The sequence below is a fragment of the Sciurus vulgaris genome (assembly GCF_902686455.1).
Source record: "Sciurus vulgaris genome assembly, chromosome: 6".
Lineage (NCBI taxonomy): Eukaryota > Metazoa > Chordata > Mammalia > Rodentia > Sciuridae > Sciurus > Sciurus vulgaris.
Window position 1 is genome coordinate 53,182,235 of NC_136466.1, and position 21,706 is coordinate 53,203,940.

The following is a 21,706-nucleotide window of genomic DNA, read 5'->3' on the forward strand; positions in this document are numbered from 1 at the left end:
TCATAGTTACTTATTATCTCTGAGCTTTTAGTAATCCATTTATAATAATTAAGTTTGTAACAGTATCACTTATGGCTGGGCTGATAGACCCTCAAGAACAAACCAGCACATCAATAACCTGTATAAATTTTCAGAAACACAAAAGTAAATTATACACAGCCATTAGAAAAATACAGAAAACAGATTTCATTTGTACCATCTGTCAGATTTTCATGGGCCCTCACATTTCTGCCTCCTAGGTCCAGTGGGTAAATGGTTGGGCCATGCCATTTCAAAAATATATGCCAGACTACTGGCAGGCTGTTTTAGAAGTAAAGCGTAGAAAGCATATGAAAACTTGATCAAGCTGGGTGCCATGGTGCATGTTTGTAATTCCAGCTATTCAAGAGGCTGAGTCAGGAAGATTGTTTGAGCCCAGGAATTCCAGACCAGCCTGGGTAACAGCATGAAAATGTGAAAACTTATAAGGAAGAAGAGCAAAAGGAAAAGGAAAAGGAAGAGATGGAAGGAGGAAGAGTAGGAGGAACAGCAGCAGCAGCAGTTTGATCAGCATCTGGCTTTAGAATTTCATCACTATAGAGTCCTGGGTTATAGTATCTGCTTTAACCAATCTTGAAATTGCAGGGGAGGGTGTCTTCTGCCATCATTAATTGTTATTATTTTGAAAATAAAAAACGGAAACACCACTTCCAAGTCTTTGACAGTTCTATTGCATCCTATCACACATAACTTCCTCGTGGGTTGTTATGAAGAATAAATAAACCAGGTGCAGTGGTGCACACCTGTAATGTCAGTGCCTGAGGAGGCTGGGGCAGGAGGATCACAAGTGTGAGCAACTTAGTGAGGCACTGTCTCAAAAAATAAAAAGGCAAAAAATAGAAAGGGCTGGGGATATAACTCAGTAGGACAGTGCCCCTGGGTTCAAACTCCAGTACAAAAAAATAAAAATAAAAAAATGCTTAAATTAGATGAAGTATATGATAGTACCTAGAGTAGTACTTGCTGTATTCCTTTGGTTTTGTAAAGATGAATATTTAAATGTTATTTGTAGGCCAAGCAGGAGATAATGAGAGTTTTTTTTTTTTTTTTTTAATCACATAAGGGAGTTTATTAAGCAAACAGAGTGTCTCCCTGTAGGGTAAGAGAGAAAATGAGAGGAAAAGAGAAAGGAAAAGAAAGGGCGTGCGCTAGAGAGAGTGAAAAGCCAGGAGGATAGAGAAAAGTGAGGAGGACAGACAGAAGAAAGGGAAAAGATGGTGGGGAAGCTAGAGTAAACAGCTGAATTCCATCAGGTTAACAGGGGACCAGTATCGGAGAAGGATACTTGGAAGCTGAGTGATGAACCAATAGCTAGCTAGGATGTTCACAGATTGACAAATGGTTGGGAAGCAGGGAAAATGGCTGCACCTGATGGGCAGAAGAGCAGCTTTATACATTACATTCCCCCATTTCTTTTTTTATAAGAAAATCTTTTGCTCTCCGGTTCTTTTTGAAACCTTCTCTCTCCTTCCTAAGTGACTGGGGTTGGTTTTGCAGGTGAGATGTAAAAAGTCCATTCTCCTTCCAGACTTCCAAAGGCAGATGGTTTTCATGGACTTCATTTCCTTGGTTTGACTGATCCCCTATTTCTACACTAACTGCCTGTCCCCAATTCTGACTTCATTTACCCCTCTAATTCTAGGAACTCCTTCACTGCTGTAGGGAAAGGGGGTGTTGACCGATCTGGCTTCTTCGAGCTGGAAGGGGGCAGCGTGGGGCAAGCAGTTTGGAGTTCCCTTTTTAGTAATCGGGTCAATTGAGGGGTCCATGGTAGAAGTCCGGTTGGGGAAGAGCAGGTTGTAAAGGCATCTGGGGGTGGGCGCTTCTATGAGAGAAGAACAAAAAGACATGAGTACTGAAATGAGATTGATACAATATAAATGTTACAGAATCTGGAACATGCCAATGCATATCATAAAGATGACAGAAGTCAATAATTCCTCACCAGGGGGTGGAAGAACTGAGAAGTTGCTCCCATAACAAGGCCTAGCAAAGGCTGGAGGGGACAAGGCCTTTATTTGGGAACTTTAACATTGTCTAGGTTATCAGGAATGTAAACACAACATTTAGTAGAGATACTAGCAAACATAGATTAAGCCTAACTGTGTCTGTAGGCCTTAAACTGACTAAAAACTTCTGACTCTGGCAGTTTCTCTTGATAGTTATCAGGCACATTTGCCTAAGAATCTCTCTTTTGTAGCTTTTAGTCTTTATTCTAGTGGGCTAACACAAGTGTACATCTTACGTTACATTTAAGTGTTATTTCTTTTAAATGCCCAAGAATAGCTATATTTTGGTTTTAACTGTTTTGCTAGGTGTTTAAGATCAAGGTGGTCAAAGTGACCTGTTCCTGTCTGTTAAAGAGTCAGCTGAGTTCCCACAGGGGTCACTCATAGAGAACTTAAGAGCAGCTTCTTAGCTCCATTAGTGCCATTGGTTAGGCAGGGTCTCTTTGATGAGGTGGCTTTCCTTGAAAGCACCAGGGATGTCTCCCTTTTTCCTTGACCCTCCTCTGCAGCAGGTGCACTGATTGGCTTTTCCTCTAGTGGCCTCATCAATCTCCTTGCTCAGGAGGTTGTGTGACCCAGAGTTGCAAACCTCCTTAGAGAAGTCCTCTTGTTCCCTGGGTTCAGGCGGACTTTGAGGGCAAGACCCAAATATGGACTTTTCTTGACCTCTGTATTTAATCTCAATCTCTAAGTTTGATCTTAACCACCAAGCAAGTCAGTCTCACCAGTCATAAAGTAAGAGAACTGGGCTTTAAATTCAATGTCTATGACTTTACAGTTATTTACCCCCTTTTATCTAATTGGGGTTTACATTATCTGTCCTATAGGTGATGGCTTACTATTCCAAGTTAATTTACAGTGTTCGCTCTTGAAGCAATACTTCTGCAAAATATTGATCAGGCAACAATTAGAGTTTACAAGGAAAATACAAAATGGAATCACCAACAGTAAAACACTCGGTTTGTGCAATAGCTATCTTGAATTTTGGCTGAGTTCCCATTTGAGATCACAGTACTCTTTACAACAAACATCAAACTTTTATACACAACTTTAAATGAGTTAAAGTCAGGCTTACTTTGGAGTCAATGTAATGTGTAGCACGGTTGTGAGGCAGAGCCTTATCTCAGGTAATGTGGGGCTTTTCAGTGAGGGGCAAAGGAGTATTAGAAAATAAAGGGTTATAAACACAGATTTTGAAAATTAAGCTGAGATCAGATGGAGCTCTGTTCTCTGATGGAAATGCGGATCTAAAGAGTTATGTCAGCAACTTTACATATGTGCAATGTTAGGTTCCAAAGTTACTGTAAGGTGGGCAGAAACTAGAGAAGGGAGCTGATGAAACACTGGTTATCTAGCAAAAGAATTCCTTCCTGCCCAAGAGCTGTGTGCCTGAGATCAATGTACTGCCACAGCAGTTAGGCATCTTGTGCCCCTGCACAGGAGGACTCCTAGGCACCAGGCATGCCACAGCCATGAGGTCATCAGAGACCCCAATTTCAGTCACTGTTGTCCCATTTTTGCTACTGCGTATTACACTCTTTCTTAAATGTCATTTTAAGAAGTTTACATATATTGACTCCTGAGTCTATATGAACATTAATAAACACAATTTAATATTATATCCTTTTGTGTGACAAAGTGGTAAAATGCTTTCATGCTTAACCTTTAAACAAATCAGGCTCTCTATAACTTTAACAAATTTTACATATACCCTATTGATGACAAGTCCTTTAATAGAACATTAAATGATAGGTTTACCATTATAGACAAGTTTAATTTGGAGAATAGCAGCTTGATAAATTTTCTGCTTTAAAGGCTTGTATACCTGGAAAATATGAACACATTTAATATACAAAGAATAATGTTTTTAAGTATGTTACTCTATGGGATAACATTGTAAATTGATTAGATGTCTCTAACACATTTGAGTAATCCCATACATGTCGACTTTAATTCACTCATCTTATTGTAAAAAAAACAAGATATCAGACAAGTGTAAAAAAAAACAAGATGTCAGACTAGTGTAAACACTATTTGTCATTTCTTTCCTGTTGAAGAAAAGTCCTAGAAAAATTGATGTTAGACATTTTATAAACATTAATATTTTATTAGTGTGACCACCTAGAGACTTGTGAGTTAATTTTAAAGACATTTTACTTCTATTAGTTTACCCAATTTAAATTGAACCTCTTTAAAACCTGTTTGAAAAAAGAAGAAAGCTGGCTTAGTCACAGTGCACAGTCAAGTCATGGAGTTTAGAGAGGAAACCATCTATACCCTGGAGCTTCAAGTACATAGGTTCTAAGCTACAAAAATGAATTTTCGGATAAAACTAACCTATAGAACTTTGCAGAATCCACATCAGGGAAATTCTTTTTTTTATTTTTTATTTTTTAGTTATAGATGGACACAATACCTTCATTTTGTTTATTTATTTTTATGTGGAGCTGAGGATTAAATCCAGTGCCTCACACATTCCAGGCAATCACTCTACCACTGAACCACAACCCAGCCCAACACATCAGGGAAATTCTTAAAGCAAGCAGCTGGGTTAGTCCTCTACTCCATGACTTAGGATCCCTGTAAACTCTAGAGTTTGTCAAGTAGAAAAGCCCTTCGCCCTCAAGTGTAAACTGTTAGGTGCAGCTGTTGCCTGTAGCCCAGAAAGCTCAATGGCAGGTCAGTTTTGGAGCTCCCCCAACCACCCAAGGGGCTGACTGAAATAATTTCTCAGTGACCCACAAGTGACATCCAAGTTTCTATTTTGCTTCACGCTCTCACCTAAGGAAAAAAAAAAAAAAAAAAAAAAAAAAACTCAGTGTTTCCTAGTGTAACTTGATAATCAAGTTTCCTCAACTGGGCCATTATTATAATCTTTTAGGTATTTTCAGGATAGGATTGGGTCCAAGAGACATGGTTAGGTCCCCTTATTTATTTATTTTTCCTCTTCTATTTTCTCTCATAGTTAAATAACACTTACAGCTCCTTAGAGGCAGCACTTGAGAACCTGAGCTAGAAGCCAGAGCGTTTATGTCAGTGGCTGGTGGACTTTCCAACTGTGCAGTACAATACTAGTCCCAGGTTCAGTGGCTAACTCGGGTTAACTCAGAATGGGACGCAGACCCTTGAATCAGAGTAAAAGGAATCTTTTCTAAAGTTGGAGGGTTCATTGCTGTTGATGCCAGCAGAGCAAAAACGAAAATTCAGCCAACCAAAACAAAATTTTAGAAATTCCATCATTTTCTATTCTGTGCTGTCTTTTAATCTGCTAGGGATGGCGTCTGGCAAATTGCAAACCACGCTCCCTTGGGAGCCCCAAGGGCAGGGAGTGCCGGGTGCGGCCCTGTCCTGGCGCCCGGCGCGGCGGCGCGCACACCCCTTTTCTGCAGACTCAGGTTTTCAGGCCCCGCCTCCACCGGGCCCAGCTGATCTCTGCCGCCCATTAGGCCCGAAACCCAGGCGCCTGGAGCCTTGCACTACGCTCCCCGGTCCCGGTCCGGCCCCCGGCACGCCCGGCGCGCGGCGGCAGTGGGTCGGCGCGCTGACCAGGGTCGCGGCCGCTCAGCCTCGGGCCACGCCGGCAAAGGGAGCGGGAGGCGGGGCGGCCGGGCCGGGGGCGGAGCGGCGGCCGCAGCCGTGAGCCCGCCCCCTGCTCGCCCTCCGCCGGCCGGCTGGCTCGGCCATGGAGGTCTACATCCCGTCCTTTCGCTACGAGGAGAGTGACCTGGAGCGGGGATACACGGTAGGCGCGGGCTGCGCCCGGACGGGACCACGCGAGCCTGCTGGCGGCGGCTGCGCCCGGGAGGTGCCTCCAGCCGCCGCCGCCCCTGCGCAGGGGTCCCCTCGCTCCCCTCGCCCCTCCCCCGGCCCAGCAGGGCTGCGCCCCGGCATGGTCGTCAAGGAAACGGGCGCCCCTCCCCGGTGAGGCTGCAGTGGGCGACCCGCGACCCTTGGAGTCCATCCCTCCCCCATCCTGGCCCGGCTCTCGGCCTCCGGGCAGCGGCGCTGGGACTGGAGTGCTCCGACGCGGCAGCTTGGCATTCTCCTCGCCGCCTGCCCTCTGGAGCCCAGGATGGGCTGCGTTCTTTTCTGGCACAGCTACTCCTTCTGTCCAGACAGAAGTAGCTTCGCGGCAGGTTCTTGGTGGCTTCCTAGTTCTGTAGGATCCGTTTCGATGAAAAACATGTTACTTGTTTAAAATCACCTTTGGTAGCTGTTTATTAGCCAGAGTAAACACATGTGTTGATTTCAGAAGGTTTCCAAAGTTTTCTTCCTCTTCTTTAGTTCTGCAGTGGCATGAAAAGGCAAAATCAAGGACTGAGCACCTGTTCCATCCGTAGGTTTGTGGTCACCAGGAAATGGGAAACTGGGTTCCTGATCGCAAAGAGTGAAGGAAAGGGCAGGAACAAGGGCATGCGCCCTTTCAGCAACAAGTTCAGTGAGTGAACTGTTAGATTCCCAGTGAATTTAAACATCTGTACGCAGTCAGTCATTGCTATTTGGGGAAACACATCGGGGTGCGTAGACCTTCAAAGAGTTAATTTCCCGTTCAGTTCTACTTACCTAATTATCTTAGTTTTCTCTCTACCTATCTGATACTTGTACTTTTTATTTCTTTTACTCATCTTATTACTTTGTTTAGGGCTTCCTGCAAAATGTCAAGCAATAATTGTGGTAAAGTTACTGACACTATTATGGTGCTTCCTTTTATGATGTTGAATAGGATATTTGCTGTAGGCTTATGGTAGTCTTTATAAAATGTATAAAGATCTATCTTGACACTTCTAACCCTAAGAACTAGCAGGCATAAATATACTTTTAAAAAATGTTCTTTTCAGGACCTGTTGGGATCTTTTGGAGATATTTAAGGTTGAAGGAAGATTGCAGCGAGCATGCTGAAAGAATTATTAATTTTATTCACAGCTAATAAACTCACTTGCTAAGCACCAGTGATACTGATTTGGTTAAGTACTTTAAGGTCCCTCCCCATCTCTAAATATTGTGGGTGTTTGGTTACAGTCCTTTTAAGTCCTTATGCTTTCCTAGTGAAAACTAAATCACCCTCACAAAGGAAGATTTTAGAATTAAGAGCAGTGATTGCGGGGCGGGAAGGGTGTGTGGTGATTTTTAGAATTAAGTAGGTTTCTGGATCCAACTTTCCCAAAACAAATACTCCAAGTGCTTTTCATGGGGAGGAAATTTCAGTGAGAGGGAGCTGTGCTCAATAGTGGCCATTATTTATATAAATCTATTCCAGTGGGTTAACATTTGGTTAAATATTCCATATATTCCTTAAAAACAATTGGACTTGAACCCATTCAAGGCTTTTCCTTGGAGGTTTTGTCCAAGTCTCTTAAGCTTAAAACCTTGCTTGTCTTTGATTCTTCCAAGTCTTTCCTCTCCCATCAATATCATTGACAGGATCTACCATTGGGGAGATTTGTTTAGGACTTGAAGATTAAATAATGGGAAAGCTCATTGCTTCCTATTGATTTTCTTTTAATAGAAGATCTGTGTCCACCCTCAAAAAGTTTTAAAATATTTATTACTTAGCAATTATGTTTCTGTTTTAAATATTAAAAATTTAAGTCCAATTGTAACAAATTCCTTGACAGAAAAGTTTAAAGTAGAAACAAATAGTTCCTCTTCCCTGCTGGGAGTCTCATGCCCCCAAAGATAAGGCCTGAGAGGTGGTGGTGGTGGTGGTAGTGTAGGTACTGTGAGGATTTTTTTCCTATGCTGTGAAAATTTGCTTGTATGTGTGACCAGGCATGTTCCAAATTCCAGGTTGTGAATTAAACTGATTTGAAGTCCCTTTTTGGGTAAACTTGATAGTTTGAAGACTGCGTATATGATAAACAGTTTGTGTGCTCTTTAAAAGTTCACTTAAAAAAGTATATAACCTAAATTTGTAGTCAAACTGTTAAGATACCTTTAAAAGTGTTTCTTTTTGTGTGTGTGTTTGTGAACTGGCTATTAGATACTTTGTTCCTTATGAGTAACAGATTTTATAATTATAGAGCCATGTGATTCATTTATCAACAAATTAATGAGTGCCTGCTCTACGTTCCTATTCCAGGTGCTGGGGTTAGAGCTGTGAATAATATTTCAGCTTAAAAAGAAAAGAGAATTAAAATATATCATGTTTCTTAAATAGGTAACTAGTAAAACAGTGTGTACTTTAGTGTGCTTTTTAACCATAGTGATTATGCTTGTATTTAAAATTTCTTAAATGTTACAACAAATTCAGTGTTAGGAAGTTTTAGAGTAGAAATGGATGGTTCTTCCTGCCTCATAAGAAAGAGTCCCATGCCCTAAGAGATAATGTGTTGGAGGGTGTTCTTAAATATTTTTCCCCACACTATGAAGACATATCTTTTTAATGAATAAGTGGCCAATTTTTATTATAACCTTTACCCCATAACATACAGACAGACATTTTTAGTGTTAACATGAATGAGTTGACCTCCAGACTCCTCCTTGTGCCTACTAGTGAAGGAATCTTCCACAGAAGGAATGTACCATAATTTCTTTAGCTGGGTGACTGTTTATGGCCATTGACCTTTGCTAATTTTTAGCAATTATATTTAATGTTAGAATAGGACATCCTTGTATCTGCTTGTTTTTTTGAAGCGTTATCACTTTAATAATGGTATATCTGTAAATGCTCTTTTATGCCCATTACTAGGATTTCTTAAAACATTAACTAAAAGTGGTACTTCAGGCCCTTTAATATTTGTACAGATTTTGCTCTATTGTTATTCAAATGGTGTATAGAAATTTATGCTTAATGTTCAAAGTAATTTATCTTTTTAAGAGTAAATTTATGCAGTCATTTAAATATTTACTGTGGAGCTGCACTGTATTGGTGAGGAAGTAAGAGATAGAAGGCTGTTATTCCTTCCCTTAGGGCTTCTTTGTTCACTTAGGAATGCCTTGGAGCACCAACCCTAGAAAAAGGTTAGGATACTGTGTTACCTACTGGAGCCCTCTATTAGGGGCCCCAGGGAGGGAGAAGTCAGTTCTGGTCTGCAGAGTGGAGTAATTGGGGTGGGGTGCGTAGGAATGCTGACTTTGAAATCTGATTAGCATTTTGCTAGGATCATGAATTTTAGAAAGAGGAAATGCAGGGTGAAACTCTCATCTCAGGGAAAAGGCATTTTAAACTCCCAGATGCACTTACATGAATAAAATTTAAAAAGACACTTTTAAATCAGTTTTGTTTACAAAGAAGTATGAACGGATACTGCAGATATTATAGTAGCAAAATGTTACTATGACTAAATTCAAATGTTACTTTCGGGGAAGATTATTCTTTCATACCTTCCTCCTCTCCAGTAGTTTACTTCTTTACCGATTCCCTGCTATGAGGATTCAGTATGTGCCTTGTTGAATAATGAATGATTGAATCTTCTAATGGCAGAAGAAAATCAGAAGAACAATTATCTTGGTGCATGAAGCAGCTCAGTGGATTAGGTGAGGGGCAGGTGCAGACAAATCTCAAGTAAGTAGCAGGGATTGTGCAAAGTGATTCCAGAAAGAGGTGTGGAAACCAGGTTGGGAGCTTTGAGAGCTCTAAAGGGAGAATGAACTTTGCTAGAAAGGGAGTATGAACTTTGACCTCAGGCAGTTAGTCTCCTGCGAGTTTCAAGGAAGGAAGTAACATGACTTGCATTACTTTTAGATGACTGTCTTAACCAATTTGGGCTGTGATGACAAAAATATCATAAGCTGGGTAGTTTACACATCACAGAAATCCATTTCTCACAGTTCTATGAGAGGCTGGGAAGTACAAGATCAAGGTGCTGTCTGATTCAGTATCTGATGGCGGCCCATTCCCTAGGTCTTAGATAGTGCTTGCCTGCTGGGTCCTCATTTGGGGGAATGGAGTAAAGAGCTCCCTTGAACTTATTTTATAAGGGCACTGATTCCATTAAAGTCCTCATGACCTAGTCATCTCCCAAAGGCCTTCCCTCCTAACACTGTCTGTCACCTTGGAGTTAGGGTTTCAATATATGAATTTGGGGGAGACAGGACAGAAACATTCAGACCATGGCAGTGACCTGTAGCTCTCTCATCAGTAAGAGACACTTGCAGATAACCAGGATGGAGAAGATAAAGGCCAGAACTAAGACTTTAGCTTTGAACATGTAAAGGACAGGATGACTCTAAGAATCTCCAGTGCCCAGTGACTGGATATGAGGCAGCTGAGTGACTCCCATGGATACAGATGCCAGTATAAGAATGGAAGCAGGGGTATATTTCATTAGGAAGTCAGATGGTTTTTTTGGTTATAGGTGTAGTTCAGAGTATTTAGAGGCCTGGGCTGGAAATATGACTCGAAGGGATCATTCAGCATAGGAGATGCAAAAACACATGCAGAGTGAGTAAGGAAAGAGGAAGAGCTGAAAGTAAAGTCTTGGAACTTGTGTGAGCAAAGAAGTCCTAGTGTAGCCTCTGTAGGGAGAAAGAAATCCAGGTGTGTGAGGTGGCAAGAGAAGATGTGTGTGTGTGTGCTTTACAAGGGGGAAAGTGCCAGATGCTTCTGAGTGGTCTTGCAAGGTGAGGAGAACAATTTAATGGACCTGAGAATAAGCAGGACTTGGATACCAGGTTAGGCAAGCATTTTCCATTTTAAAAAATGTATCATTTGTAAGAACAACAAAACTTGAAACTAGAATTACACAAAACTAGAATTAGGTAACAACACAAAATTTGAAATTAGATTTCAGTTTCTATAGGTATAAAATCAAAGCATTGACTTAGGTAATTTTTCAATTCCATTTTAAATGTCTGTGACTGTCTGCATATACTGTGCTTGCATTTGTGCCATAACCTGGACAGGCACAGTCCCAAATGCAAAAATATCAAAAGATAAAATCCCAAAGGATCAAAAGTCCTCAAATCTAAAATAAATACCCAGAGACCCAAATTTCTAAATACAGTTCTGGAAAACATAATTTGAAAAATTTTCAAAGACATTTATTTGCATTTATCAGCAAGATGTTTTCTTTTTTTTTTTTTTTTTTTTTTTTTTTTTTGTTTTTTTTGTTTTTGTTTTTTTGTGGTGCTGGGGTTCGAACCCAGGGCCTTGTGCTTGCAAGGCAAGCACTCTACCAACTGAGCTATCTCCCCAGCCCCTATTTGCATTTATTTAAAAAAGATTTATTTAAGAAACATGTAGATAAGACAGAACACTTCACAAGCCATTTTATGCAATAAAATAGACAAGAATTACATATTTTTGCAAGCATAAGCATGCCAGTATGCAAATATTTGCATAAATAGAACAGTTATGAGCAGACTTAAAGAAATGGGTCAAGAGAATTTATAAATGCTAGTCAATATGATTGGTTCACCCAGTTTTTGAGTACACTCAGCTTTTGATCTGTGATCATCTGAAATACCGAAACAGCTGACCTAAGTCTTGACAAGACTGATTAAAAACCAGGTAGGTGGGTTACTATCACATAGATAGTCACACAGAGCTGAGGTTTTGAGAAATTTTATCTTTCACCAATGTAATTTATCTTTCACTAATACCCTCTGGAAGCCCCTAATAGATAAACCCAAATAATGCTTTACCAGTTTTCTAGGTATTTGTTCCATTGGAGTATGCACCTCTCCTCGTTTGACTAAAAATGGACCAACTCCTCCTGAATTCAGCTTTCAACCTCTCTTCCATAACTTTATTTTTTTCCTGAATGGGAATTGCAGTTTGGGGGATTTTAGCTTTCAGGATTTCAGCATTTACTCTTTTGAGATTGTGATTTTGGGATTTTTTTTTTTTTTTTTTTGCCTCTAGGGGTTTTGGTCTTTGGGGATTTTCAACATTTGAGATTATGGTATCAGGATTATGATTAGCACTAGTTGTCTTTGTACAAATACATCTTTTTCTTGGGATCTGGGATCAATTGTTTACTTAATGTACACTTTAAAATAGATCATGTTCTTCATTACATAAGGCAAAATTCATATGTACATTATCATTGTATTGTGATGCATGCAGGGATCATTGTTTTAAAAGTTTTTATGGATTGAAATGCAAAAATTGAAAAATATAATGAACCATTATTTAACCATTCCTCACCTTCATTATTTTATAATTCTTATTTCACTTAGCACCCCTCATTCTCTATATTTTTGTAATTCTAAAGACCCCCACACTGTGCCCCACCCCAGTACTGGGAATTCAATCTGGGGACATTCTACCACTGAGCTACATCATCAACACTTTTTATTTTTTACTTCAATACAGGGTCTTATTAAGTTTCCCAGGCTAACCTTGAATTTGCAATATCCTGCCTTAGCAGCCCAGGTTGCTCAGATTACAGATGTGTACCACCATACCTGGCAATTCTGAAGTATTTTAAAGCAAATCTAAGGCACAATTTCACCTGTAAATATTTCACTATGAATATCTGACAGGTAAAGACTTTTAAAAACATAACCAAAATGTAAATATTGGCAATACCTTAATATCATTCAATTCCCAGTTTTTAACATAATTGCTCTGTAATGTTTTGCTTGGAATTAACAGTGGTTTACCTTTTATTGTTTCTGCCATTTTATAATTTCACAAATGAGCCTGAGAGGTTGAGGGGATCTGGACACTTGATCAAGTCTCTGTTTTTATTCTCAGAGTAACTTCTACCTGGTAACAAAATAGTGATAGAAGTTGTAGTCATTTAGTTTTTTGAACATGCAGAGAGAGGGCATTCCTAATAATAAGGGTTTTTTTTTTTTTTTTTTTTTCTTTTTCCTTACAACTCTGAGCAAATCTCTTTTCATATCTCCTTATCAGCCCTGTTTCTCAATCAGTACTGTTGCCAGGGGAATTCTTTGTACTGATTGGCTGAGGCCAGCATTATAGAATCAATCACCAGGACAAGGAGGATGGGTTAACCAGATGGAGTTAAAATAGGGAGCCTTTCTGGAGCTGGGAATGACTCAGTCCATTCTTGCCACCCATCCCCAAGAGCACTTATGTGGAAGAAGGGCAGAAAGATGTCAGTGAAACTACAAGGTGTGCAATGAAGTCTTCCCATCACCCATTATAAACATATTTGATGAAGGAGGCCTTTGTGTAACAAGGACACAGTTGGCACAGTGCCTAATTTTTGGTAAGGACATAGCAGAAGCACACATTAAATATTTTGTTGGATGATTAAATCAAGCATGTGTAAGATATATTACCTTTGAGTAAATATAGTTTGAACACTAACAAACCTAGAGTGATTATTGCATACATCTAAAAATCAAAATAAGGCTAGAGCTGTAACTCAGTGGAAAAGCACTTGCTTAGGTTTAATCCCCAGTCTAATAAAAATTTTATAATAATAAAAATCAAAATTGGTACAAAAGAATGGATATTTAGAAATTTGGTGCTTTGGAATATGAGGGTACTGTTTATTCTCATTGAGGTAGAAATGCATTTTAATCTATTATTTTTTAGTTGTTATTTTCTGTTTATCCTAAACTTTTATGTAGAAATAAATTTAGATTTGCACAAAAGTTGAACATTAATAGAGTTCCTTTATGCCCCTCACACAGTTTCCCCCATTTAGCATACTACATTACTGTGGTACATTTGTCAAAACAAGGAAACTAACACTGGTTTATAACTAAAACTATACTCCAGACTTTATTTGGGTTTCACCAGTTTTTCTATTATTGTCTTTTTTCTGATCTGGGATCCAATCCAGAATACCACATTGCATTTACTTTAGTCTGCTGTGATCTGATGCAAAGTTAGTGTTCCAAATTGTAGGACATTGTGTCTCAAAAATGATCCAGACATATTACTAGAGATGAACCTATAGAGATTAAAATAAATTTTGGTTATTTCGGATGTTTTCTGGATAATTTTTGCCTTTGGCATGAGCTTATTTATAATAGTTCACCAGTTTATGATGGAAAGCCCAGACTGGACTCCAGCTGTCTATAATCAAATCTTGCCTCCTCCATTTTGCACACATCTGACTTTGGGGAAGCTACTTAATCTCCCATTTTCTTATGTCAGTAAAAGAGGTTAATACTGTAGTACTTACCTTACTTATAGGACTGGTTTGAGGATTAAGAAGTACCTCTACCTGTGTTTGTGATGTATTCCTATTATTCAAGTAGGGACTGCCTTGAAATTTTCTTATTTTTTTTTTTAAGTTCTTTAATGTAAATCATTAATATTAACAAAACTCCATTTTATAAAAAATTAAAAAAAAAACCCTTTGCAAATACTTGGAAGTACTTCAGAGATGACAATTACATATAACCAACTGGTATTCTTATTATAATGTTCAAACTGGGTTCAGTTAAGATTCAGTTTTCTAGTCTAGACATGCTTTGTTCATGGTCATAAAAGCTAAAATATTTTTTATAAATAACTAGGATATAGTATAGAGGCCATAGGAAGACATATTTCTCTTTTTTCTCCATTCTTTTCCATGTCCTATCCCCTCAGGACAACGGAGCTGTCAGGATCATGCCTTGCATTCTTATGTAGGTTTTGTAGTACAAATTTAGATTTTCGATTGAATTTTTTGTTATTTTACTTTGTATATTTCTTTACATAGTTATTTTTTGTTGTTACTTTGCTCCTTCCCATTAAACGTAGCTGTTTATTATGAACATTTAAACATTTACAGCAGTAGAGAATAATGACCCTCTACTCAGTTTTCAAAATTATGAGCTCAAGGGGCTGGGGACATGGCTCAGTGGCAGAGCTACCAACTTGCACATGCAAGGCACTGGGTTCGATCCTCAGCATCACATAAAAATAAATAAATAAAATAAAGGTATTGTGTCCATCTACAACTAAAAAAAAAATTTTTTTTTTTAATTTTTAAAAAAATTATGCGCTCAATTTTATTTCTTACTCTTTCCTACAACCTCTTGTACAACCTCCCTCTTTTCAGTTTGAAGCAAATATCTGCAAATATATTATATTCAGATATTTATATATCTAAAACATAAAGTGTGTTAGCTTTTAGCCTTGGTGGCCAAAATACCCAACAAGAACAAGAGGGGAAGGTTTATTTTGGCTCACGGTTTCAGAGCTTTAATTCATGGTGGGTTGACTCTGGGCCCAAGGTGAGATGGAACATCATGGCAGAAGGGCATGGCAAAAGGAGCACAGCTCAATTTATGGTGGCCAGGAGGCAGAGAGAGAGGGGAAGGGGCCACAGGGCAGATGTATCCTTCCAGGGCACACCCCCAGTGACCCACCTCCTCCAGCCACTCCCCTGTAGTCCCTGCCTACAGCTACCGCTCAGTTGGTCCGTTCAAAGCAGTTTGGACTGAGTATAGCCCTGAGGATCCAGTCATTTCAACTCTGAACATTTCTGCATTAACACAGGAATTTGGGGGGAACACCTTATATACAAACCATAACACACTGATTCGCCCTTTAAAAGATAGCCACAGTCATTTAATAGTCATTTAAAAATGAGCAGTAATTCATTGGCATCACAAGTATCAATCCATTTTTACCTAAATTTGTTATGAAATTGTGGATGTGGCATATTTGATCAGTCTATTTACATTTATTATTTTACATGCTTGTTCATTTATCTTTTTCCAATTTCAGTTTGTCCTTTTTCACTTGAGAGCTGTGCCATTAATGCAGCCTTGTGTAGTTTTTGAGGACAACTAGATATTCCTGGCCTTCTTTTACATTCCCACCCCAGATCTGAAATTAGCTATTTTCCCTAAAGATCTTTGGTTGTTTTATTTATTTAAATGATATTTAGAAACCACAGTCTGGACACTAGGTATGTATGGAGTTTATGAAGTTTCTAGATCTTTTTAGTGGTCAAAGCTAGAACTTCTTTTTTTTTTTTTTTTTTTTTTTAAGATAAAATACAGGATAAGTTGAGGATAACAGAATTTTTCCCCAGAGTCTTTTCAGTTGTCAACTATGTCTTTTTTCTCCCACACTGGTCTTAGTTGTTTAATTGCTGAGACCAATAGAATACTAGATGATTAACAATTTATTTTATCCTTTATTATACACATAAATGTCTTAATTATAATACCAGCACAACCATCAACAGCAACTTAAGAATATTTTTAAACAAATTATTTTGTTCCCAGATCTCTCCTAGTAGGAGTATATAAATGACAGTATTTTAAAAGTAATTAGGTTATTCTTCTCTGCTTATGATACCAACTGATTACTCATTCTCATTCTGTATTTTTAAGGATTTTTAAAAAAATAATTTTGTGTCAGGTGTGATTGCACATGCCGGTAATCCCAGTGACTGTGGAGGCTGCCTGGGGAAGCCGAGGCAGGAGGATTGCAAGTTCGAGGCCATTCTGGGCAACTTAGTGAGACCCTGTCTTAAAATAAAAAAAAAAAAAAGCACTAGGGGTAGAGCCCAGTGATAGCACACCCTGATTTAACCCCCAGTACTACAAAAAGCAAATAAAACACCAGTACTAATGAGAATGGAGGTGAGCAGGGGTTGGTTCTGTAACACTGTTGATGAGGCTGATTTGGAGATTAATTTGGCAATATTTATTAAATAAGATATTTACCCTTTGACCCAACCTTCCCACTTTTTGTTCTGTATTCATAAATGTACAAAGATATACATATAAAGTTGTTCATTATAGCATTATTTACAATGTCAAGAGAAAATGGAAACAAGTCATTCAGTTTTTTGCAAATATTTATTGATGACCTATTGGCAGGCAGTAATTTGCTTGCCTGGGATATGGCAGCGAACAGAACAGCTAACGTCTGTTTACACAACTCTTTTTCAAAGAACTTTCATTTCAGTTGATGGCAGAGGGACAGTAATAAACATGATAACTAAATTATATATAGCATCTCAGTGATAGGCACCGTGGGGAAAAATAAAAAAGGAAAGGGAGATACAGAGTGCTGGGACATCATCAGAGAAGACCTCACTGGGAATGTGACATTGTGACAGACACCTGAAGGAGGTGGGGGATGGTGAGTCCTGCAGTTATCTAGGGAAGAAAGTTTTAGGTAGAACAGCACGTGCAGAGAACAGGAGGTAGGAGTATACTCAGTGTGCTTTAGGATTAGAAGCACTGGGGTTGGAATGCTGGAAGAGAATAGAGGGTAAGAGGAGATAAGGTCATAAGTAGCATGGGGAGGGGGATAACCTGAAGGGAGTGATGAGAAGCAGGAGGCATAGCCACTAGACCAGGTGGCAATGCCAAGGTCACTACAGAAGCAGGCAGGTGATGTGATTCAGCAAGTTCTTACTGATCACCAACCACTGTTCTAGATGCTGAGGTCACAGTCAAGAAGAAAGCAGATAAAACTCCCTGTCCTCCTGGAGGTCACCTGTTGGTTACTTGAGTTATGCTTTAAAAGCCTTTCTCTCATTTGGTGTAGACAGTAGACTTTCACAGGAAGCTCAGTTAGGAAGCCGTTTTAATAACCCAAGTGAAAGATGATGATGGCTTAGAACAGTTCTGTAGGTGCAAGAGGCGGAAGATGGTGGGGTTGTGCATAGATTTTGGTATTGGAGTCAAGGGGATCCATCTCCTAAGGAATTGGATTTGGAGTGTAAGAAAAAGTGAGGGACAGGGTGACTCTAAGTTTTTTTATCTGAGCAAGTGGAAGAATATTGGCACCTTATCCTGAGAAGTGGAAGAACATGGGCAGAGACAATTTTAGGGAAAATATCAGAAGCTCCATTTTGGGACATGCTGAATTTGAAATGTTTGAATGAATATCTGGGTACCCTGTGGTGCAATGATGTTGACACATAGAATTAATCATCACAGTTAGTGTTAGGGTTAAAGTTAGGGTTAGGGAGGGGGGCAAGTATGGAGGAAGGAAGGACTGTATAGAGGGAAAAGAGGGGTGGGAGGGGTGGGGGGAAGGGAAAAATAACAGAATGAATCAAACAACGTTGCTCTATGTAAATTTAAGATTACACAAATGGTATGCCTTTACACCATGTACAAACAGAGAAACAACATGTATCCCATTTGTTTACAATTAAAAAAAAAATCATCACAAATCCACTCCTTGTTAACTTGGCACCCATATAAAAATCCCTACACTACTTAATCTCGAGATAAAGACAATAACAAGGTTCCTCTTCTCCTTAATAACCCGTAACTTAAGTACTATGGTGGAAAATTAACAATAGTCTACTGAGATATAAAATTAATATATCCTATGTTACATGATAAGGGGATAAGAGAGGAAAGAAAAGACATTTGCTTAATGTATGAACCAACAAACATATTCAGAACAAAATAGGGAGGGCATGATCATGATGATACGATCCCCATTCCTCTAACTCTTGTGGTTGTGACTGGTACTCGTAACCACCTTTTTCCACTACCCATTCTGTACTTTCTGTGCTGTCAGCAAGTACCTCAGCTGGCCATGTTTCTTTATTTGATGGGGTGACCAAACCTTCATCCCTAAAAGCTCTAGGCCACTAGTTGTCCTGCTTGAATTGTGTTACTGTAGTTTTTCTTTGGCTTTAATCACAGGGGCTGATAATACTATACCCCAGGGATCTCCTATATTACTGCTCTTCCTTACCTTCACTATAGAGTAGTACCAATTTCCATTTGGTAGTCAGGACCAGTCATCCCCCAGCTTAGTGACTTCTTTGTTGATTCAGAGATGTAAGGATATATGAACCAACATCCTTAAGTGGCAAGCAGCAGCCTTAGCTTCCAGTTCAATGGGCTTATTGTTGTGTCCCTTAGTGGAAGTATTCCTTTCTTTGGGATTTGGCCAGTCCAGCCTGAAGGCATGGGGACAGGAAGGAAAAGTTTTGCTATGGTTCATTGCTATTATGCTAGTGCATAAAAATGAGGGTGAGTGATAACCACTCCCATTTCCATCCATTGATTCCTGGACCTGTGATTCCCGGCTACGAGAGAAACAGTGCCATCTATTAGATGCTGATTCAGAGTATGTATAGTCTTCTAAAGAACCTTGCCTTTGCCCAGCAGAGTGTTCAAAAGGCTGTACTGCCTTACCAAGTCAGCTACCTCGCCATGTTGAGGAATTTGGTAGCCCAGTGAATTCTGTGGTCATGGACCCATTGCTATACTTGATTTGCTATGTGAATTCCTTGTTCAGAAGCAATGCTGTATGGAATACTGTAACAGTGACTAAGGCAATCTAAGTCTCCAAATGGTAGTTTTTGCTGAGGCATTGTGTACAGTATTAAGTAAGGTCAAAATAGCACCCCTTCTGTAATAAAAGTGGTTTAGTGTAATCAACCTGCCATTAGGTAGCTGGCTGATCACCAAGGGAATGATACCCTATTGGAGGCTCAATGTTGACTCTGTTGCCATAACTTCCATCCCCACCACCATGACCACTTTGTTCATGAGTCCACTAGGTGTGACTAGGGTAAGAGGGGGGCTGGTATCCACAAAACAGATCATTTTATCTACTCATTTATTAAAATCCTCTTTGGTGAGCATTCACATGGGACATATATCTTTATGTCCTTTACCCACTCCGTAAGGTATAACCACATACTTTCCCCCCAATTTCTTTGTCCTCACTTTTCTAACCATGTTTTTTCTGAGTCCCTGACCATCCATTTAAACCATCTGGTCACAGCTTCTGAGTTAGTATGTAATCATATGTCTGACTTTAACTTCTTCCAAGGAAAGTGCACAATAGGTGCACTATTCGAATTTCTACTCACTGAGAAGATTTCTGTGTAGTACAGTTCTGGAGAGGCTCTGTAGTGCTGGAGCTCTCCACTTGCATACTGGGCAGAACCATCTGCACACTTCTATTTGATGGTGGAATGCTGCTTTCCATGCCCCACTTTATGGTCTAGTGGGTCAGGTAACACCCTGTCCACGATGGACAGCTTGGAGCTCCTGGTAACTTACTAGCCCTTGGTTAAGTGTTCAGTCTCCACTAAGTCCCAATAGTAGGCTAAAAGCTGTTACTCAAAAGGAAAGTAGTTATTCACAGAAGATGTAGTTTTGCTCCAAAATTCTAGGAGCATGGACTGTAATTCACCTATTGGCAACCTCCTGAAGGCTCCAGACAGCCTCCCTACTTGCCACTGATAATTCAAGTCCCATCCTATATGCTAGTTCACATGGCCCAAGTAGAAAAGCATCTTACATGGCAGCCTGGATCTATTGCTGAGGCTTCCCTTACTCTGAACCTCAAAACTAGGACCTTTTCAGGTCACTTGGTAAATGGCCTGGAGTAATACACCTTAATGAGGAGTATGTTGCCTCTGAAACTTAAAAAGGCCCACCCACATTATGGAGGCTGTCTGCCCTAGTGTACAGATTTAAATGTAAATATCCTGTAAACATACACAGGAGCACCCAGAGTAATGTTTGAGCAAATATCCGCGTTACCTCATGGTCCAGTCAAGTTGACACATCAAATTAACCATCAATTGCCTTCTAAAAGTGAAGTATATTCTTCGTTAATAAATAATGTTATTTCTTTCTCTTTGGTTTTAGTTCAGATGAATATAACATGAGAACACAAGGTTTTGTATGTTATTATCTGATGTTTATTTTAAACTATATCGTGTTTTTCCTGCAATTGGAAGGTTTTTCATCAGATGCATACCTATGGAAAGTTTGCATTCCAGTTATTAAAATGTGATCATAGTGCAGGGAATAAAAGTTTATAGAGTGGGTCTGTGTTTCAGGCTTATTGTCAGTGAACAATTAGATCTTATTGTCAGTAAAAATTGATGACTGCAGCTTCCAAACTATTGAGCCTGCACTAATAAATGCAACAGTTGTTCATAATTTGGTGGTAAGTGACCTTTAAGTGAAACCATTTATGGAAGCTGTCCTTGGGGAACAATTTAACTTCCAAATGACACCCATGAGTACTTGTTATCATTTAAATATGCTTCTTTTTGTCAATAACAGAATAACAAATACTGGTTAGATTTCTAATGTTGATTCAGATACCAGGAAACCTGCTGAATAAATTAGTGTGCATTTGATTTATATTGACCAAAATTTTTTACATTGCTATGTTACAGGTCAAGGTGACATGCATTTAAATGCATTGTAGAGCAAAGGTCATGCTTGACTGACATGAATGCTTACACTGTTTTTAATTAACTTTTAAATATTATCTTAAATTCCTTCTCAAGTACTAATTATTAGGAATAGGATTGAAATTAGCTTAGGATATTAGTGGAGACCATATTTTAAAAGTCAATGATACTGAACTTTCCTGTAAGAAATGGTTAAAATATATGATTGCCTTACTTAATTTCATAGTTTGTATGGAAATCAGGTGTTTTTTACATCAGACTCAATTCACTGTCTGTACCTTTTCAATTTATTGTTTTACAGAAATAATCTGAGATAGCATTGAAAAAAGCAAGGTAATGGACAGAGTCTTACCTGCTACAGGAAGTACTTTTATCAAGCTATTGCATTTTCTTAGTGCCATGAGCTTTCACTGATGTTGCTGTGTGAATGTGAAGGAGAATTTTTTGCAGGGTGAAGATGTGGATTGATTTTGTCAGCCATTCATTAGTAGTCCAAAGTAGTATAAGTTTAGAGAAGCTGTAATCAACACCTGATTTGCCCTTCGAGAGAATATCTTTACACAGAATGCTGCTGTTTTTTTTTTTTTTTTCTGCATCTAAATATTACTGGATAAAAAGTATCTTGTTTCCAATATTTTTCATTCATGC

The 21,706-nt window shown here is 39.1% G+C and overlaps 1 protein-coding gene across 3 annotated transcripts in view; it reads left to right on the forward strand.

Annotated features, from left to right (window-relative positions):
• Positions 1–5,445: 5,445 nt before the first annotated feature.
• Positions 5,446–21,706, forward strand: part of SNX24 (sorting nexin 24) — a 163,256-nt gene continuing 146,995 nt past the window's right edge. The window contains exon 1 of one of the 3 annotated variants that reach the window (XM_079145689.1): positions 5,446–5,790. Coding sequence is in view for 2 of the 3 variants with exons in the window: in XM_079145686.1 (XP_079001812.1) it covers positions 5,731–5,790 (60 nt within the window). In the remaining variant the exon portion in view is untranslated. The remainder of the gene's footprint in view (positions 5,791–21,706) is intronic. The other 2 variants (XM_079145686.1, XM_079145691.1) reach the window with 2 other exon arrangements.